Below are 17,558 nucleotides of genomic sequence, written 5' to 3'. Positions count from 1 at the left end.
AAATCTTGTTGACTACAGAGTTCTCATGACTTATTATTACATGCCATTCTTTCATAGTACATGGATAGAGGTTTGGTTATACAGTCCAGAAGGACTTATAAAGTTGACAGATGCCTTTTACCTGCTCAGACATAAAACAACAAAAACAACAACAACACAACAAAAATCATCTTCAGCTGACTTGTACACATTATACTTTCCATACTTGTGTTAATACAGATGTATATGCCACCTTTAAATGTTTTCAGGAAAAAAAAAGACTAGACACCAATAAAGACTTGTAGCCTAGGTGATACAGTTTTTCAGAATGCTTCTTTTGCGGTTTCTTCAAAATTATTCATCCAGAACAACTTCAAAGCTGTGAGCTAAGATGGTCCAGCCTCACAGATTGTCCAGTCAAGACTTCAGATAAGCTCTATACTTTCACATCAAATAGAGACTAAACAAAAAACAATATAGCTAGCTCTCCCAGGACTTGACCATTATCCCAATTTTCTTAGGGTCCCCAAAGATGCAGTTACCTCCAGACAACAGGAATCAGTCTAGAAAACACAACACCCACATTCCCAAGAGGCAGGGTGGGTGGTTTTTGGTCATTTGATAAGGTTATGGCTGTTTGTCATCATTTAAGGGGTTGGTTGCAAATTGTTACTGGTTATGGTAAGGGAAGAAACTAAGCAAGGGAGGTTAGATTCAAGGATCTCTTTCTGAAAAGAAAAAAAGGGGATATGGGAATGATAGGACAGGAAAGATAGGATAAAAGGATAGATTACTGAATCTACTTTAAACTAAAAAGCAACTATTAATCTCGAATATTTTACATTGGCATGGATTTTTCTATATTGATACAAATTTAAGGTTATTTTTGTTATAAAATACTCTATATGTTTCTATTCTTATTTAAGATATTTTTGTATATTGATACAAATTTAAGGTTATTTTTGTTATTATACACACACACACACACACACACACACGTTTCTACTTTTTTAAGGTATTGTACCTATGCAGTTCATTTAACAATGTAATGTAAATTCCTAGTCCTTGAAAGTTATTATTACAAACTACTTAGGATAATTTAAGAAATACAGGTTAGTAGTTAGTCATCTAGCAATTAAATCTGTGGCCATGTTAGGTATGTTTTCAAGGTCAAACAGAGATATATTTTAGCTAGACAAATGGTCTTCAAATACTTCAGAGACCTACAAAATATGATATTTAAGATGTTTTAATAACCTAAGGCTTTTCATGACAGTAAGACACATCTGCTCCTGGCAGCACCAATTTACTTCAAAACAGGAAGATGGGCATCAAAGAACCTCCATAAGGAGTTTGCTTTTACTGTGGCAAAGTCAGCCACTGGAAAAGACACTGCCCTTGCCTTGACTGCTGACAGTATGCTGTCCAAATTGGACAAATAGGACACAAAAGAAAGCAACTGCCAAATTTTGTCAAGACAGTCCTTTAAAAGTTTCTATTTCACAAAACGTCTGTCAGATATTCTAGGCCCGTAGACCAAAGTTGGATGCAGAGGAACCTTGGGCTGACGGTCCAGACAGCTGGTTGTTTCTGTCATTTTTATAGTTTGGAAGTTGTTTGCTCTGCACTTCCTGTTTACTCAGGTAATATTACATCCTTCTTGGGTCTCTGATGGAGCTGAAGATGAGATAGTTATAGTTACAGTTTTTCTTGTTACCAAGTTCAGAAAAAAACTTTTAATATCTAAAAAAAATATTTTTTTAGGATGGTAATACAAGTTATGATAGAAAGTGTTTTAGGTATAAAACCTTGGACTCACTAAGATAGGATAATACAGTACTTTCTCTGAATTTGCCAAATACAAATGGACTGAATATTAAAAATATAATTTTTACCTGATAATGTTCTGATATATAGTTTTACTATGTTAGAGTTAAAGCCTTTCCTTTGTATTTAGACAAAAAGAGGGAAATGTGGGATATTTGTACACTGTGTGAAGGTGTACTGCTATGATTGGTGTAATAAAAAGCTAAACAGCGAATAGCTAGGCCAATAGGCAGGAGGCACAGGCAGGATTTCCCATGAATGAAAGGAAGTACAGATGAATCTAGGTACATGAGAAATACCAGGAGACACAGAAGAAGCAGGATGGGTGGGTGGTACGTGACAGAACGTAGATGAATAGAAATGGGTTAAGTTATAAGAGCTAGTTAGAAACAAGCCTAAGTTAAGGTCAAACTTTCATAATTAATAAGAAGTCTCCGTATTGTTTTCTGGGAGCTGGCTGGTGGAACAGAGAAAGACTTGTTACATATGGCAACAAGCAGTGAGCCCTGTACAAACTGGAGTCGGTATCTCCTTAAACGAGAGCAGACCTTGCTGAACTAAGGTGTATGTATGCAAATTACACCTGGATCAATTACACACTCAAGGCAGTTACCCACTACCCCAGTGCTGGACAGGATGTTCTCTCAGTGTGTTGTCATTTGTTTACCTGCTGGTGTCTGCAGGGGATGTCCTGTCTGAGAACCAAGTGGACCAAGACTCCTGACCCTAGAGAACAGCACTAGAATGTTCTTGAAGGGCCAGAACCATGTATCTAGGCAACCCGTTCAGCAGGCCTTTTGTTACAGTTTGGATCAGAAATGTCCCCCAAAAGGATCCTATTTTGCAGGTCAGTCCTCATGAGAGTGCTAACTTCATGAACTGGTGAGTTCCTAGTTGACTGGGCTATTAGGAGATGAGGTGTGGCTACAGGAAGCAGTCACAGGGGCGTGGTTGTCAAGGGTCTAGCCTGTCCCCACCACCAGCTGAGCAGATGTCCTCCCCAGGCCCTCCTCTGCCTTGCCACTAAAAGCGAGGAAGACAGCTGACCTTGGACAGAACCCTCTGAAATGGGGAGCCCAGATACATGTCCCCTCCTCCCTTGGACACCTGACAGCTTTGTAATCAAGAGGCAGCACTGGAGGACCACAGTCTACCTAAGGGCCTTCCTGCTGTCCCCAGCCTTTGTCGCAGTGTGGGCCCAACGCCTTGCAAGGATGCTGATGCTCCACCTCCTGTTTTCTATTTATGTTCACACCCTGGCCTCTCTGCTGCCCTTCCATTTCCCAAATCCTCCCACTTCCTGGACCTGTGATTTGCATGCGTTTGGTGCAGCTGCCAAAGGGCTGTGCCTTTCTGAGAGGAAGTCTCCGTGTGTGTGTGTGTCTGAGTTGTGTACATTGCCTGCATGGATGTAGGGGGGTGTGCATGTGCGTGCGTGTGTGCATGAGTGTGCACTTGTGTGAACATATTGGGAGACAGTCACCGTCCTCTCTCGTCACTCCCCTACCTTGCTTTCTGGTCGGGAATCTTAGCTTTTAACCACCGAGCCAGCTCTCACTGAACCTGGATCTCACAGGTTTGGCTAGACTGGCCTGCCAGCAAGCTCCCGCCGGCATCCTCTGTCTCTGTCCCCCAGGGCTGTGCCTCACTTTCCCATGGGCTCTGGGGATCCAAACGCAGGTCCTCACGCTTGCACAGCCAGCACTTTACCAAGACAGCCAGCTCTCCAGCCCTGTTAGAAAATCGCGATGCGGCCGGGCGGTGGTGGCGCACGCCTTTAATCCCAGCACTCGGGAGGCAGAGGCAGGCGGATCGCTGTGAGTTCGAGGCCAGCCTGGGCTACCAAGTGAGCTCCAGGAAAGGCACAAAGCTACGCAGAGAAACCCTGTCTCGAAAAAACCAAAAAAAAAAAAAAAAAAAAAAAAAAAAGAAAATCGCGATGCACATTGCAGAAGAGAGACAGTGCAGAAATCCGAGATTAGGAACAAATAGTGCAAGACATGGCTTTCTCACAGCGACTAGAGACAGCCAGTTGTGCAGCTGTGTGCAGAGGCATTTCAGTCCTTCCTTCCAGCCTGAGCTGTTATTGGACTCTGGGGGTGCCACCAGAGGCGGTCCACAGGGAGCCCTAGGCAGTAACCAGTTAGAAGCCAATAAGGATGAAAAAACCCGGTGTGAACAAATGGCGCAACGCCAGCATCTAAGAGTGGCCAAGAGCCAGGACAAACAGGACCACGGGACAAAGGTGGCCTGCTCTAGCCTTTCTCTTGTCTCTTCCTCAAGCCACTGTGCCCTTGGTGAAGAAATACTGGAACTATCTGGATGTTTCCCAAACACTTTGCAGGAATTGTCTTTCAGCTCCATGATGAGATCCGGAGCATTCTCAAATGTAGCAGCCACTTTACAGCAACCCAAGAAGCAGCCCTGAGCATCCATCTTCACCACCTACCTGCTCCAGGAAAGATGCAGGAAGGAGAATGAATGCATGGAGAAAAATCTCTCCAGGCTCTGGGGCTTGGCAGGTGGTCCCCAGCCTGCTCTTACAAGCTACAAGCAAGAACAATGCCCTTGTGGCCATTGAAGGGCCCTCCCAGTCCATCTGAATCCTCCCTGGGCAACAGGGTTAACGGTTATGCTCCTTAAAGGAAGGGGTCACAAGGAATGCCTAGGAGTGAGACCCTGTGGCACATCAACTCCCCTCTTCCAATTTGGGGCTTCACTGTACCTGGTCAAGCTGAGGTCTGTGTACTAATGTCTGTGCATGGAAAACTGGAGACGTGTTTAAAGGCCACAGACTGCAGGCCTGTGGGAAGAGCAGAGCTGCATAGAAACTGGGAAGTCTCTGGTGTAGTCCCAACCTCCCAGGTGGGCTCTGGGACCTCACCGAAGCCTGAGTGTCACAAGTGGCTTATTGAGCCCTCCACCAGCAGGCTCTTCCTCCGGCGTGCTTTGCTTTTTCTGAGTGTAATTCAAATTTCCCCCACTCATCCGAGACACAGCAGGGTGTGTGAGAGCAGCGAGAGGCTTATTACACCCAGTATGGAGCGCTGCACTCCAGAAGGGAAGGGGCAGGAGCGTGGCAGGCTGGCACATGCGTGGGGTATTTATAGCAGAGCCAAGTGTGGCTGGCTTTGGCAGACAATTACTACACACAGCCGTGGAACAGGTTCTTAAGAAAGCTCCCGCTTTCCCTGCAGAGAAACATCCGGCAGCCAAAGAAAGGGTCCCAGCCCTGCCTGGCTGGAGGGGCTGCTGCCGGATGCAGGGTGGGGGACATCTCAGAGAGTTTCCAAGGAAGTCGGGATGTGCTGTGATTTGGAGAACAATCTAGCGCACACACTTTTATAGCCTCTGTCTGGTCATCACCCACCCGACAACAGCCATTCATGATTTGTGTGGTTCTGTCCCTCAAGGGCAGGGATGTGCCCACACAATTAGCATCACTGTCCACCAAGCCCAGTACAGGCACAAAATGAACTCATACAAACAGGAACCTAGTGGAAACTGTATGCAAAACAGTGCTGATGCTGGGGCATAGCTCAACTGGCAGCTCGTCTGGCTGGCATGAGGCCCTCCGGGAAAGGAGGCTGGTTTTTTTTTTCTTTTCTTCTTTTTTTTTTTTAAAACAAAATTTATTATAAATACAAATGGTATTTTTGAGACAGTCTTACTGTGTAGCTCTGTCTGGTCTGGACTCCTTGTTTAGATCAGGCTGGACTTGAACTCACAGAGATCTGCCTGCCTCTGCCTCCTGGGACTAAAGGATATTCAAGGGTTTTCCATTTTAAGCTAGACACACTGGTGTGGACCTGTAATCTTAGCACTCTAGGAGGCAGAGGCAGAAGAGTAGCCTTGAGTTTAAGGCCAGCCTTGTATACACAGAAAATTCTAGGCCAGCTAGGGCTATATAGCAAGACTCTGTCTTTAAAAACAGTGGTCTGGGGTGTAGCTCTGTTGGTACAGTTCTTGGCTAGCACGCAGGAAGCCCTGGGTTTACTCTCCGGCACTAAACAGAGAGTTTGAGGCCTGCCTGAAAGGTACGAGACCCGATCTCAAAACACCCAAACCAACCCACATCCTCTCTCTCCCAGGCCAACAATGACAGAAAACTGGGCTTGGCTGGCCAGGAGCCGCTGTAAGCACTAGTTGAACAGATCTGAAGCAAGACTGGAGTCTGCCTGGGGGAGGTACTAACTGGACGGAGAAGTCTGGGATCCAGCTGTGGGAGGGGGCAGGGTCTGAGTAAGTGACAGAATGCTTCCACCCCGGCTGTCTAGGCACCCCTGAGCTCTCGGTCCAGAAGGCCACACTGTCTGTGGAGCGACACTTGTTCTCACAGTAGGTATGGGTGCCTGCGCAGCAGTCCTACCCTGTAGGCTAGAGCCACTCGAGAACTAGGGAGAAGGCAGTAACGGATGGGCAGCCACACACCTTGTGCTGTGCTGGAAGGGCCCGTGCGGGTAGAGGGCAGGGTTGTAGGCTCCCAGGCTGTGGAACACCTCCTTGACCTCTTGCAGTGAGGGACACCAAAAGCGCATGTCTGCATCTGTCAGGACAAAGGAGGCAGAGTTGAGACTGGGGAGAGGAGGGTTGGGCCACACCCCTGCCTGGGCGATGCCCAGCTCCGGGTGGGCAGTTTCTCCATGTGCTGGCCTCGGGCATCACTGCATGAGTGCAGCAGCAGGTGCCTGTGTTTCTCAGGTACTCCACCGGACTTCAGGGCCGCACTGAAGCACACAGGCAGGAGGATGGCCAGGCCTGACGTCCATTCAACCAGGGGGCAGCTGGGCTCAGCTGCTCATGGCCAAGTGAGCTCCCTGACACTGCCCACTCCTGCCCCACTGGTACTGTTGCTGAGACCTCCTGGGCCCCTGCCCCTGCCGGGAGCATGCCCTGCCTCCCCCTTCACGTCCACATCAACAGGGAAAACTGCATCCTTAGAGTTTCCCCTGTCAGACCATTTAAGGACATGTTCAGAAAACAACAAGAAAATGATGCTTGGCCAATGCTGCAGGGCAGTCACCCTTCCCACAGGCCTTTCTGCCCCTTGGCCTTTCTGCCCCTTGGCCTCTCACACCCTCACTAGGGGGCTGAGGTCCTGTCTCTGCCCTGTTAGCACTTCTCTGTATTCTCCTATCTGTTAGTTTACTTGCTTCTAGTCTGCCTCTCTCCAACAGTACACAAATTTGTGCTGCTCATTCCTGTAATCCTAGCACTTGGGAGGAGGAGGAGGCAGGAGGATTGCTGTGACTCTCAGGTCAGTCTTGGCTGCAGAAATGAGACCATCTCTCAAAAATAAAAATAAATAAAAATAGAAATACTGCAGAGGAAGGGCCACATCTGCATATACTTCCAGGGCCTCAGAGCAGCCAGCATGGAAGAAATTGAATGAATGAATGAATGAATGAATGAATGAATGAATGAATGAGAGAGTCCACAACAGAGCATGACTAAGCAGTTCACAGGTAAGAAGGAAGCTGTAAACAGGTGTTCTCAAATGTTGAATCAAGACCTTGGAGGCTGGGCTAAGACATTTGAGTAGCATCGGGAGGGTGAGTGTCCCACCCTAAGGTGAAAAGTAACCCAGTGGAGGCTCCATCCCCTGCCCTCTGGGAGCACAAGTCCAAGAGGGAGAGAAGCAGGGAGATAAGCAAAGGCCCAGGGTGTTCCTGCAGAAAGGCGAGGCACGTAGAAGGTACAGGGCCTAGCCAGGTGTCTCCTGTGGTCCTGTATCTGCAGTCCCACTTCGGAGGAGGCAGAGGCGGGGAGGTCGCTGGAACTTCCAGACGGTCTACAAATAAGACTGTCCTAACAAACAAAAACAGGACCAGCGAGGTCAAGATGTCAGCAGCTAAGCCTCACAACCTGAGTTCGGTCTCCAGACCCACTCAGTGGAAAGAGAGACAGTTTCCTCCAGCTATCCTCCCACCTCCACACCTAAGCCATGACATGAGCACACCCACACAAGTAAATACACATACAAATAAAGAGGATGTAATGAAAAGATAAACCCCCAAACTGACATGGCCTCGAACCTGCCCGGGGGGCGGGGGAGCTGACTGCAGTGGACAAGGGAGGCGTGGCCACAGGTGATGGTGAGGGAGACACCCACCTGGAAGAGGGCCAGCCATGACAAGAGCCGATTAAAGGGAAGAGCATGGGGGGACCAGACGCAAGCCAGGCCACAGAAAACGGGAAATGGCACGATCTTCAGGGCATAGAAAAGGGGAGCCTCCCTCCACAAGAACCACGCAAGGTTCTGTTACCTCAACTGGTGGAGAGGAGTTTCTGCAGGTCACACCATCTGCCGTGCTGACAGACAGCGCCTGGCCGGGCACAGGGTCTTTGAAAGCTAGCCAAGGCCATTGCTTCAGCAGGCATAGGGTGTCTCTCTCCTTAGAAATGTATATGGGTCGGGACTAACCAAGTAAGTAATTAGACTCTCAGAGGAGGAAAAACTGTTGTTGTTTTTTTCCCCTCTCGGCAACCTAACAAGTCAGAGAGCAGTAATGACAGCCCTCAACCTCCTCACAAACGAGCTGGGCAGAGTAAGTCTCCCCAACACAATGCGAGTCCCTTCGCCAGAGCTCTGTTTACCTGGGCCTCCGGGGGCCTCTGCACGTACATGCACTCACACGTGGGCGGGAGCATGAACTTTCCAGAGAGGGGAAGAGAACCGACCCAGGGCGAGGCCGGCTGGGCTGGGACATCCTGCCAGGCCCTCAGAGCCCCAGGGGGATGTGTCCTGCCCCACCTCAGCCCACACAGGTGCTCAGGGCTCTAAAACCCCCCTGAGGGCAGCAGAGTTGAGTGTGGACCTTGGTGCCATACCCCTCTTCTCTCCCACCCAGTTATAATTCCCCAACACAGTGCGACCAGACCTGAGATGTCAGGGCAGTTTCAAAGAAAGGGGCCCAGATGTCACGGATAAATCAGTCCTCATCAACAGCCCTGGAAGTTGGTTCTTGGATGACAGGAAAATACCACCCAGAGGCCATAATTAAGGCTTCCTAAGTAGGCCATGCGCTCAGCTTTTCCTCAGCTCTGTGTCCCAAATGAGGGATTTCTGGAGGGCTGACACATAAGAAAATCCAGACTCGAAGCCTCCAGGCTCTGTCTCTATCTCAGTCTCTCCACACGTAAGGCAGTCATTTTAGGTGACTCCCAGAGCAGTACTTGGGCACTGGGCTTTTCAAATGCCAGCGTGGGCAGCGGGGCTCTGCCAGAGGCTGGGACCGGAGGCGGCCCTTTGAGGGGCTCTCCTGGGATGGAATGGATGCTTTAAAAGGAAAAACGGTATCTGGCCTAAAATAAAGTGACTTTTCCATCTGTGTCATGGAAGAAGCTGTTTTTCAGGGCTGTGCTCCCGGCACCGGTGACATGGAATGAGAAAACCACACGTGTCCTAAGCACTCTGGCAGCCACTTGGCCAGCCCCGGCGGTTCTGAGCCCGGCTCTCAATCCCCTTTCCAGGCCTCCTCCACTCCTCTTGGGTCAGCACAGGTATCCAACGGTGAAGCAGGCTCCTGCCACCTCACCCCAGGTCAGGTGTCTAATGAGCTGCGCGCTCTCAGCCCGGGTCCTAATTCTCTGAGGTCCCGTAAGCCTATGCCCCGGGAGGAAAGGAGGCCCCAGGAAGGGGAGGAAACTGATTCTCATGGGAGGCTGGGAACTGTCTTACTTCCTGTTCCAGCTCTCATGACCTAACTTCCTCTGCTCCTTAGTGCTTAGATTCAAACTAGGTTCAGTGTGGCTTGCTTTAGTCACTTAGCTTCAACCCGAGTCACCGAAAGTGTTGACTCACTCAGCAACTGTTGATTGAACAAGGAGAGGGTGCTATTGGAAATGTTGGGGGGGGGGGGGATCCTGATGCTGGAGACCTTGGAGACAGCAGCTTGGTGGGAGAGCCCGATGCACAAATTGGAGACGAGCCCGGGAGAGGGACAGCAAATGGCCCAAGCGCACGCAGGCAGGTGGCCAGGGTGAGGGGCACACCCCGAGGAGCAGTGTGACAGACGAGGCTCAGAGACCTGAACCCATGGAGGATTTCAGAAGCAAAGGAACGGTGTGTGGCTTTGGGATGGAGACAAGGGCACAGAGGCAGAAGAATATCCAGAACTGAAAGGCAAAGGAAGTCACAGCTCTTGGGAGGTGACCCTGTCATCAAAGGGATCCATGTCCTCAGTGAAAAAGGAAGCCTGGCTATCAAAGCAGGACTTCAGTTTTTCTTTTCGTGGTCCTGGAGATGGAATCCAACTCTTTGCACATGCTAAGCACATGCTCTACCGTTGAGCTACATTCCCAAGCCCTGCGCTCATGTTTTAAACCCATGTACAGTTATTTCATCGCCCCAACCACAGCACGAGCACAGGGCACGCCATTCTCCCCAGTACTGACTCTGCCTCTCCCAGCACCCCCGTGAGTCCTGCTGATCTTGGCGCTTCTCCCCTTTTTGTTAGGCTTGAACTCGTTCTCCGAAATCTTCCCTTCCCCACTGAACCTCTTCCTCAGAGACAGGGTGTCACTACGTACCCTAGGCTGGCCTTGAACTCTCAGCAATCCTGTCTCCCTCCCCCAGTCCGCTTGCCATTTGTGCACTGTGCTCTCCTACCAACTGCAGCCTCTGAGGTCCGGGAATACAGGTGTGAGCCGCTGTGCCCTGCTCTCTTGGGACTTTCAACCAGCTCCAAGGGCGCTCTTACTTTTCACTCTCCCCCACTCATCCTGGGCAGAGGCTCCCCCTTTGTTGTCCCTAACAGCCTCCCTGCATGCCTCCCTGGCATCTCTGCGGGCCTCTGGCCTGTTGATTCATGGCTCTGCACCCAGCATAGATGATGGCGTCCCCAGGCCACCTCTCCTTTCCTCTGCCCTCGGTAACACACACCACTGCCTGGTGTCACCTAATACTAGAGTATTCAAGGCCCCCACCATTCAGACTGCATTGTGCCAGACCACAGACGCACTCATACTGGCTAGAAAAAACAGACAAAAGCAAAACAAAAACCCACCTACGCTTAAAGAAGCTTCCAGTCTGTTTCTACGGTGAAAAGGGAGTCTGTGGCGGTGCAGAGGACTGAGCACACCTGTCCTGTTGGGTCTGCACTGCCACTGTTCTGCTCTGTCTTTCTCAGTCTGGGTCTCCCAGCGCCAGGTCATCTCACGGTCCAAGAAGACAACTATGGGCCCAGCCATCACATCTCAGCGCCAGACTTTATTCATGTATATGAATAAAGCCAGAATATATTCATGTATATCATGTGTTAAACACACACACACACACACACACACACACACACACACACACACACACACACACACACACACACACAGATCTGTATGTGAGAAGAAACGTATTTGTCTTTCTGAGTCTGGCTTAATTCAACATGACGAGCTCCAGCTCTACCCATTTTCCTAAAAATGACGTAATTTTATTCTTACTATATAGCCTTGACCGGCCTGGAACTTGCTCTGTAGACCAGGCTGGCCTTCAACCCACAGAGATCTGCTTGGCTCTGCCTCCCAGGTGCTGGACCCAGAGGTATGTGACACTATACCTGCATGCTGTTTGATTTTGCTCATTTATTTTTTGAGACAGGGTTTCTCTGTGTAACCCTGGCTGTCCTGGATCTCACTCTGTAGACCAGGCTGGCCTCAAACTCACAGAGATCCACCTGCCTCTGCCTCCTGAGTGCTGGGATTAAAGGTGTGTGCCACCACTGCCCAGCTACTGTTTGATTTCTTAATGACAGCTATCCTGACCTGATGGGGGTGAGATCAGGCCCCCCACAGCTTTGACTTGTGTATCTCTAATGCTAGGTCACTGCACTTCTTCTGAGGTCTTCTGTCCAGTTCAGGCAGCTAGCTGTCTTCTTACTTTGCCATCTGCTCTGGTTCCCCTCTCTGTTGTAACAAAACACTGTGACTGAAAGCAGCTTAGAGGAAGAAAGGGCATATTTGGCTTTTTTTTTTTTTTTTTTTTAAACAGGTCGAGGTTTCAGTCCAGCATTGAGGGAAGTCAGGGCAGGAACTCAAGCAAGAACTCAAACAGAAACCATGGAGGGAGGCTGCTTGCTGACTTCCTCTCTCAAACTTCATGCTCAGTTAACCCTCTCGTAAAGCCCAGAACCATCTGCCCAGGGAGCTGTGCTGCTCCCAGTGGGCTGAGCCTGGGGTCCTCCCACATCAATCAGCAATCCAGACCACCTCCCACAGACATGCCCACAGGTCAATCTGATGTGGGCAGTCCTTCAATTGAGATTCCTTTCTCACGTGACTCCAGGTTATGTCAAATTGATAGTTAAAGGCAACTAAACATCATCTAAACGTGCACTGCTGTACTGCTTCTAAGGATGTGGGGCTCTCAGTGTGAGTCAGGAGATAGGAACAAACACCTTTCCCAACTTCAAACGCCAGTTTGAGAGTGCTTCCGATTCCACCAACAAGCTTCCCAGCACTGCTGTGGCATGCAGTTGTCTAGAGTAGGTCCGCCCTCTGGGTTTCAGAACCCGATCTTTTTAGACCATGCCTGATCTCTGGAAGGAAGCAAAACAGGACAGCTGGCAAGGATCCAGAGTGATGGAAGTCTTCATTTGTTGCTTTGGAAGACAGTACAGCAGTTTCCTACAAAGCCCAACATGCTTTTACAAAAAGACCCGACAATGGTGCTCACTGGGAGCTAGCCAACTGAGCTGAACACAGGGCCTTGGGAAAAGCTGCTTGTGTTTCTAGCAACCTTATCCATCCTTGTTAAAAACTGAAAACTAAGCTGGGTGATGGCGCACGCCTTTAGTCCCAGCACTCAGGAGGCAGAAGCAGGTGAATCTCTGAGTTTGAGGCCAGCCTGGTCTACAGAGTGAGGACAGCCAGAGCTACATAGAGAAAACCTGTCTCAACAAATAAACAAACAAAACCCCCAAACAACAACAACAGCAAATCTAGAACCAGAAGTCCTTCAACAGGCAAGGAGATAAACTGTGTTATGTCCATATAACAGCATATGCAGCAATAACAACAAAAAAAAAAGTTATGGGGACAAAAAAGACGTGGAAGAGCCTTGAATGCTTATTGCTGAATATGACAGAAACCAATATGTAAAAACTAGATACTGTTTCTGTCTTGTTTTGTTTTGTTTTGTTTTGTTTTACTAGACAGGGTTTCTCTGTGTGGCTCTGGCTGTATTGGGACTTTCTCTGAGACCAGGCTGGACTCAAACTCAGAGAGATCCACCTGCCTCTGCCTCCCAAGTGCTGGGATTAAAGGCGTGTACCACTACCCAGCCTTCTATTTTTATTTATTTTTATTTTTTTCTGGTTGACTGCATACTGTTTTTTGTAATGTTAGACAGCAAGGATGCCTAGGGTAGACTACATACTGTGCAATTTCAACTGTGACATTTGAATAGGGAGATACTACAAACACAGACGTTGCCTGACACTGGGGGCCAGGGGTGAAAACACACACACACACACACACACACACACACACACACACACACACACACACACACACACAAATGACTACCACTTTTTCTCTACTCACAGAAACCAGCTGAATTAATCTGGGGTATGACTTAGATTTGGGAATTAAGAAAAATTCCCATGTAGTTTTTGTTTGTCTGGTTTTTTTTGGGGGGTGGGGTGGGGGGAGACAGGGTTTCTCTGTGTAGCCCTGGCTCTCCTGGATCTCACTCTGTAGACCAGGCTGGCCTGGAACTCAAAGAGATCTTCCTGCCTCCCGAGTGCTGGGATTAAAGGTGTGCGCCATCACTGCCCAGGGCAATCAGTGTGAATATGTAGTTAAGTTTGAGTCCCACTAAGTAAATGAAAGCTGTGGCTGTCGTTACAGAACAGTATGTGGGACTTTTTTCACACACTCTGGCAGATGATAAGGGGTGGACAGCAGCTCCTAGACACCAATTCTCTTTGAACACCCGGAGCTCTTGTCTTATACTTGAGTCTAACTGCCTATGGTCTGGGAAACGGGTCTAGTCACTACAGCTCCATGCCAGGCCACAGAAGGCATCAGTGCTGTTTAAAGCTTAGCAACAGATGAGGATGGCTTTGGCCAGAGGCAGAATCTTGGAGGAGCTACTAGTTCCCCCTGACTGAGATATTAAAATCCAACAGTTACGGGGTTAGAAAGATGGCTCAGTAGTTAAGAGTACTTACTGCTCTTCCAGGGCATCCAAGCTTAGTTCCCAACATCTATGTCAGGTTGTTCACAATCACCTATAACTCCAGCTCTAAGGGATCTGAAGCTCTCTTCTGGCCTCCTTGGGAACATGCACTTCTGCGCGCGCGCGCGCGCACGCACACACACACACACACACACACACACACACACACACACACACACACGCACACACACACGCACACACGCATGCACACGTGCACACACACACAATTTTTATTTTTATTTATTTTGGTTTTTGGAGACAGGGTTTCTCTCTGTTGCCCTGGCCATCCTGAAACTCTGTATAGACCAGGCTGGCCTCAAACTCAAAGATAATCTGCTTGCCTCTGCCTTCTGAGTGCTGGATTAAAGGTGTGCTCCACCACTGTCCATTCAACAGACAATTTTTATAATTAAAAATTATAAAAATAAAACTTAAAAAAGATAATTTATCATGATCAAGTTAGGTTTATTCTAGAGATGCAGGGATGTCTCCATACATGCAAATCAATAAATGTAATACCTTACACAAACAGACTAAAGAACAGAGGAGACGTAGAAAAGGCTTTTGACAAAAAATTAAACTTTTTTTTTGAGACAGGGTCCCACTGTATATCCCTGATTGGCCTGAAACTTGCTCTGTAGACCTTAAGGTCCCAGAAATCCACCTGCCTCTGCCTCCTGAGTGCTGGAATTAAAGGCATGTGCTGCCACACCTGGCTCCTTTCATATTAAAAGTCTTGAAGAAACGGAGTAGAAGAAACATATCTCAACATAATCAGGACTACCCATGGCAATCTACAGCCAACACTGTACTGAATAGGGAAAACTTTCAAGTATGTGCAGTGAAGTCAGGAGCAGGTAAGGTTGAACACTCTTCTCATTCTCATTCAGGACAGTACTGGAGCAATAGGGGAAGAGAAACAAGCAGAAGAAACATCAACAGGACGGGAAGAAGCATTCTAATCACAGATACGATTTTACAAGAGACTGTGTCCCCAGAGTGGTGACACATGCCCTTAATTTCAGCACTGGGATAAGTGACTACGAGTCTGAAGTCAACCTGGTCTACATATCTTGTTTCAGAACAGTCAGGGTTACACACTGAGACTCTTATCTCAGAGAGAGAGAGAAAGTGGGAGGAGGGACCCTAAAGACTCTACCAGAAACTTCTAGAACTGTAAGCATCAGCACTTTCAGCACAGTGGCAGAGTGCAAAATGCACACCCAGAAATCAGTAGCCCACTTAGAAACCAGCAGGAAACACGCTGAGAAAGACAGCAGGGAGCAATGTCACTCATAATATGTTCCACAACCCACCCCTCCCCTCAGAATAAACCTACCAAGAAAGTGAAAGACCTCTACAACGAAAACTTTAGAACACTTGAAAAAGAAACTCAAGAAGATTAGAAAAAAAGAAGCTAGAAGATTAAATGGTTGTCCTACCAAAAGCAGTGACAGATTCAGTGCAATTACATAAAAATTACAATACCAGTCTTCACAGAAATAGAAAAATTAATGTTTACTGAAGCACAAAAGATCCCAGATAACCAAAGCAATCTTGAACAATAGTGCTGGAGGGATCACCATAGCTGGTTCCAAGGTACAGTCTGGAGCCATGTAACAGAAACAGCATGGTGCTGGTGGGAAACAGGTATGCACATCAATGGAACAGAACAGAAGTCAAAACAGAAACTCATGCAGGTATAACCACCTGATTTTTTTACAAAAATGCTAAAAATACTCATTTGTGCTGGGAAACTGGATATTTACACATAGAAGAATGAAACTAGATCGCTATCTCTCACCCTCTACAAAAATCAACTCCCATTGGATCAAAGACCTTAATGTAAGACCCCAAACTCTAAAACTACTAAAGATAAAGCAGAGGAAACACTTCAAGATAGCACTTTAGTCAAGGCTCTCTGAGAGCTCCAGCTGCTCAGGAAATTAGGCCAACAATTGACAAATGAAATTTGCCGTGAAATTAAAAAGCATTTGTACAGCAAAGGAAATCTGTCAATCATGAGAAGAGGAAGCCTACAGAATGGGTGAAAACCTCTGCCAGACACACATCTGACAAAGGATTAATTCTGTTAATAATTTATGCAAGAAAACAGACAACGCCACTAAAAACAGGGGCCACGGAACTGAACAGAGATCTCACAAAGGAACAAATACAAATGGCCAATGAACATCATCAACAATGTTCAACATCTTTAGTCACCAGTAGAGCTCAAACTGAAAGTATTCTGGGAGTCCATCTCAGTCTGGTAAGAATGTCTATCAACAAGAAAACAAGTGACCTGGGCCAGTGGTGGTGGTGGCCTTGCCTTTATTCCCAGCACTTGGGAGGCAGAGGCAAGCAGTTCTTTGAGTTCAAAGCCAGCCTGGTCTACAGGGCAATTTCTAGGATGGCCATAGGCACACAGAGAACCACTCCCACAAAAGAAAACTCTGACACCCAATGCAGGCAAGGTTCTGGGGAAAGAGGAACTTTGGTGGGAGTATAAATTGGTACAGCCACTATGGAAACCAGTGTGGAAGTTTTAAAAAAGCTAAAAGTAGAATTACTATATGATCCAACTCCTGACATATACCCAAAGGTAAGACTCATATCCTACCACAGAGATAATTGCTCATCCACGCTTAGTGCTGCTCTGTTCCCAACAATCAGGAAAAAGAAACACTCCATCAACTGATGAATGGGTTGTGAAGATGTGGTATATAAACACAACAGAATTTTATTCAGCTCTAAAGAATAATAACTGCAGGAAAATGGATGGAGTGAGAAAATATTTTAAAAAAACAGAAAACAAACAAACAAACAAAAACCTTAAAAAAAATGCAACATGTTCTCTCATTTGTATGTGGATCTTAGCTTTGGATTTTGAATTTTCTGTTTCTTTGAAGTGAATGTCTATAAAGGCCACGAAACTAGAAAGGGATCGTGAAGGGGGGACACCGTGGGGGGTGAGTAGAACACATACAATGCAGAAACAGAAGTGGAGATTACTGCTGTGGAAAGGGTTAAGTTGGGATGGGTGTGGGGAGACGGGAGAAGACGTGGGAGGAGGGCTAACCCAGACTAAGGGCACATGGAAAACCACACGGAAACCTACCACTTTACAAGCTAATTAAGACTATGATGACGATGACGACGACGACAACGACGACGATGATGATGAAGATAACAAAGAACTTCTCCAGGCTGGGATACAGCTCAGTTGATAGAGTGCTTGCCTAACTTCACGAAGCCCTGGGTTGGAACTCTGACACCACATAAACTGGGTGTGGTAGTGCATGCCTAGAATGTCAGTACTGAGGAGGTGACAGCAGAAACATTAGTGGTGCAAGGTCATTCTTGGCTACATAATGAGTTAAAGGCCAGCCTGGCATACCGGAGACCCTGCCTGGGGAAAGAAAAACAAAACAGAAGCCCCCAACAATGTCAAGTCATAGAACAGATTCTGGGTCAAGAGTCTGAAGCTAAAAAGAAACCCTCTATCTCTGCCTGGTCACTCTGTCCCTCTAAGAGGCTGGTCCCTCAGAATCTGGAGTTTCTCAGTCCCAGCTACCCA

The 17,558-nt window shown here is 47.7% G+C and overlaps 1 protein-coding gene across 5 annotated transcripts in view; it reads right to left on the bottom strand.

Moving 5' to 3' along the window:
- Fam178b (family with sequence similarity 178 member B) overlaps window positions 1-17,558 on the bottom strand; it is a 135,030-nt gene that overhangs the window by 47,589 nt on the left and 69,883 nt on the right. For all 5 annotated transcript variants that reach the window (XM_042265660.2, XM_042265659.2, XM_076557487.1 and 2 more), the window contains one exon: window positions 6,238-6,352. In XM_042265660.2, the coding sequence (XP_042121594.2) occupies window positions 6,238-6,352 (115 nt within the window). The remainder of the gene's footprint in view (window positions 1-6,237; window positions 6,353-17,558) is intronic.

This window comes from Peromyscus maniculatus, chromosome 21, assembly GCF_049852395.1.
Source record: "Peromyscus maniculatus bairdii isolate BWxNUB_F1_BW_parent chromosome 21, HU_Pman_BW_mat_3.1, whole genome shotgun sequence".
Taxonomy (NCBI): Eukaryota; Metazoa; Chordata; class Mammalia; order Rodentia; family Cricetidae; genus Peromyscus; species Peromyscus maniculatus.
Note: the sequence above shows the minus strand (reverse complement) of the source record. Positions and strands in the feature narration are given on the sequence as shown.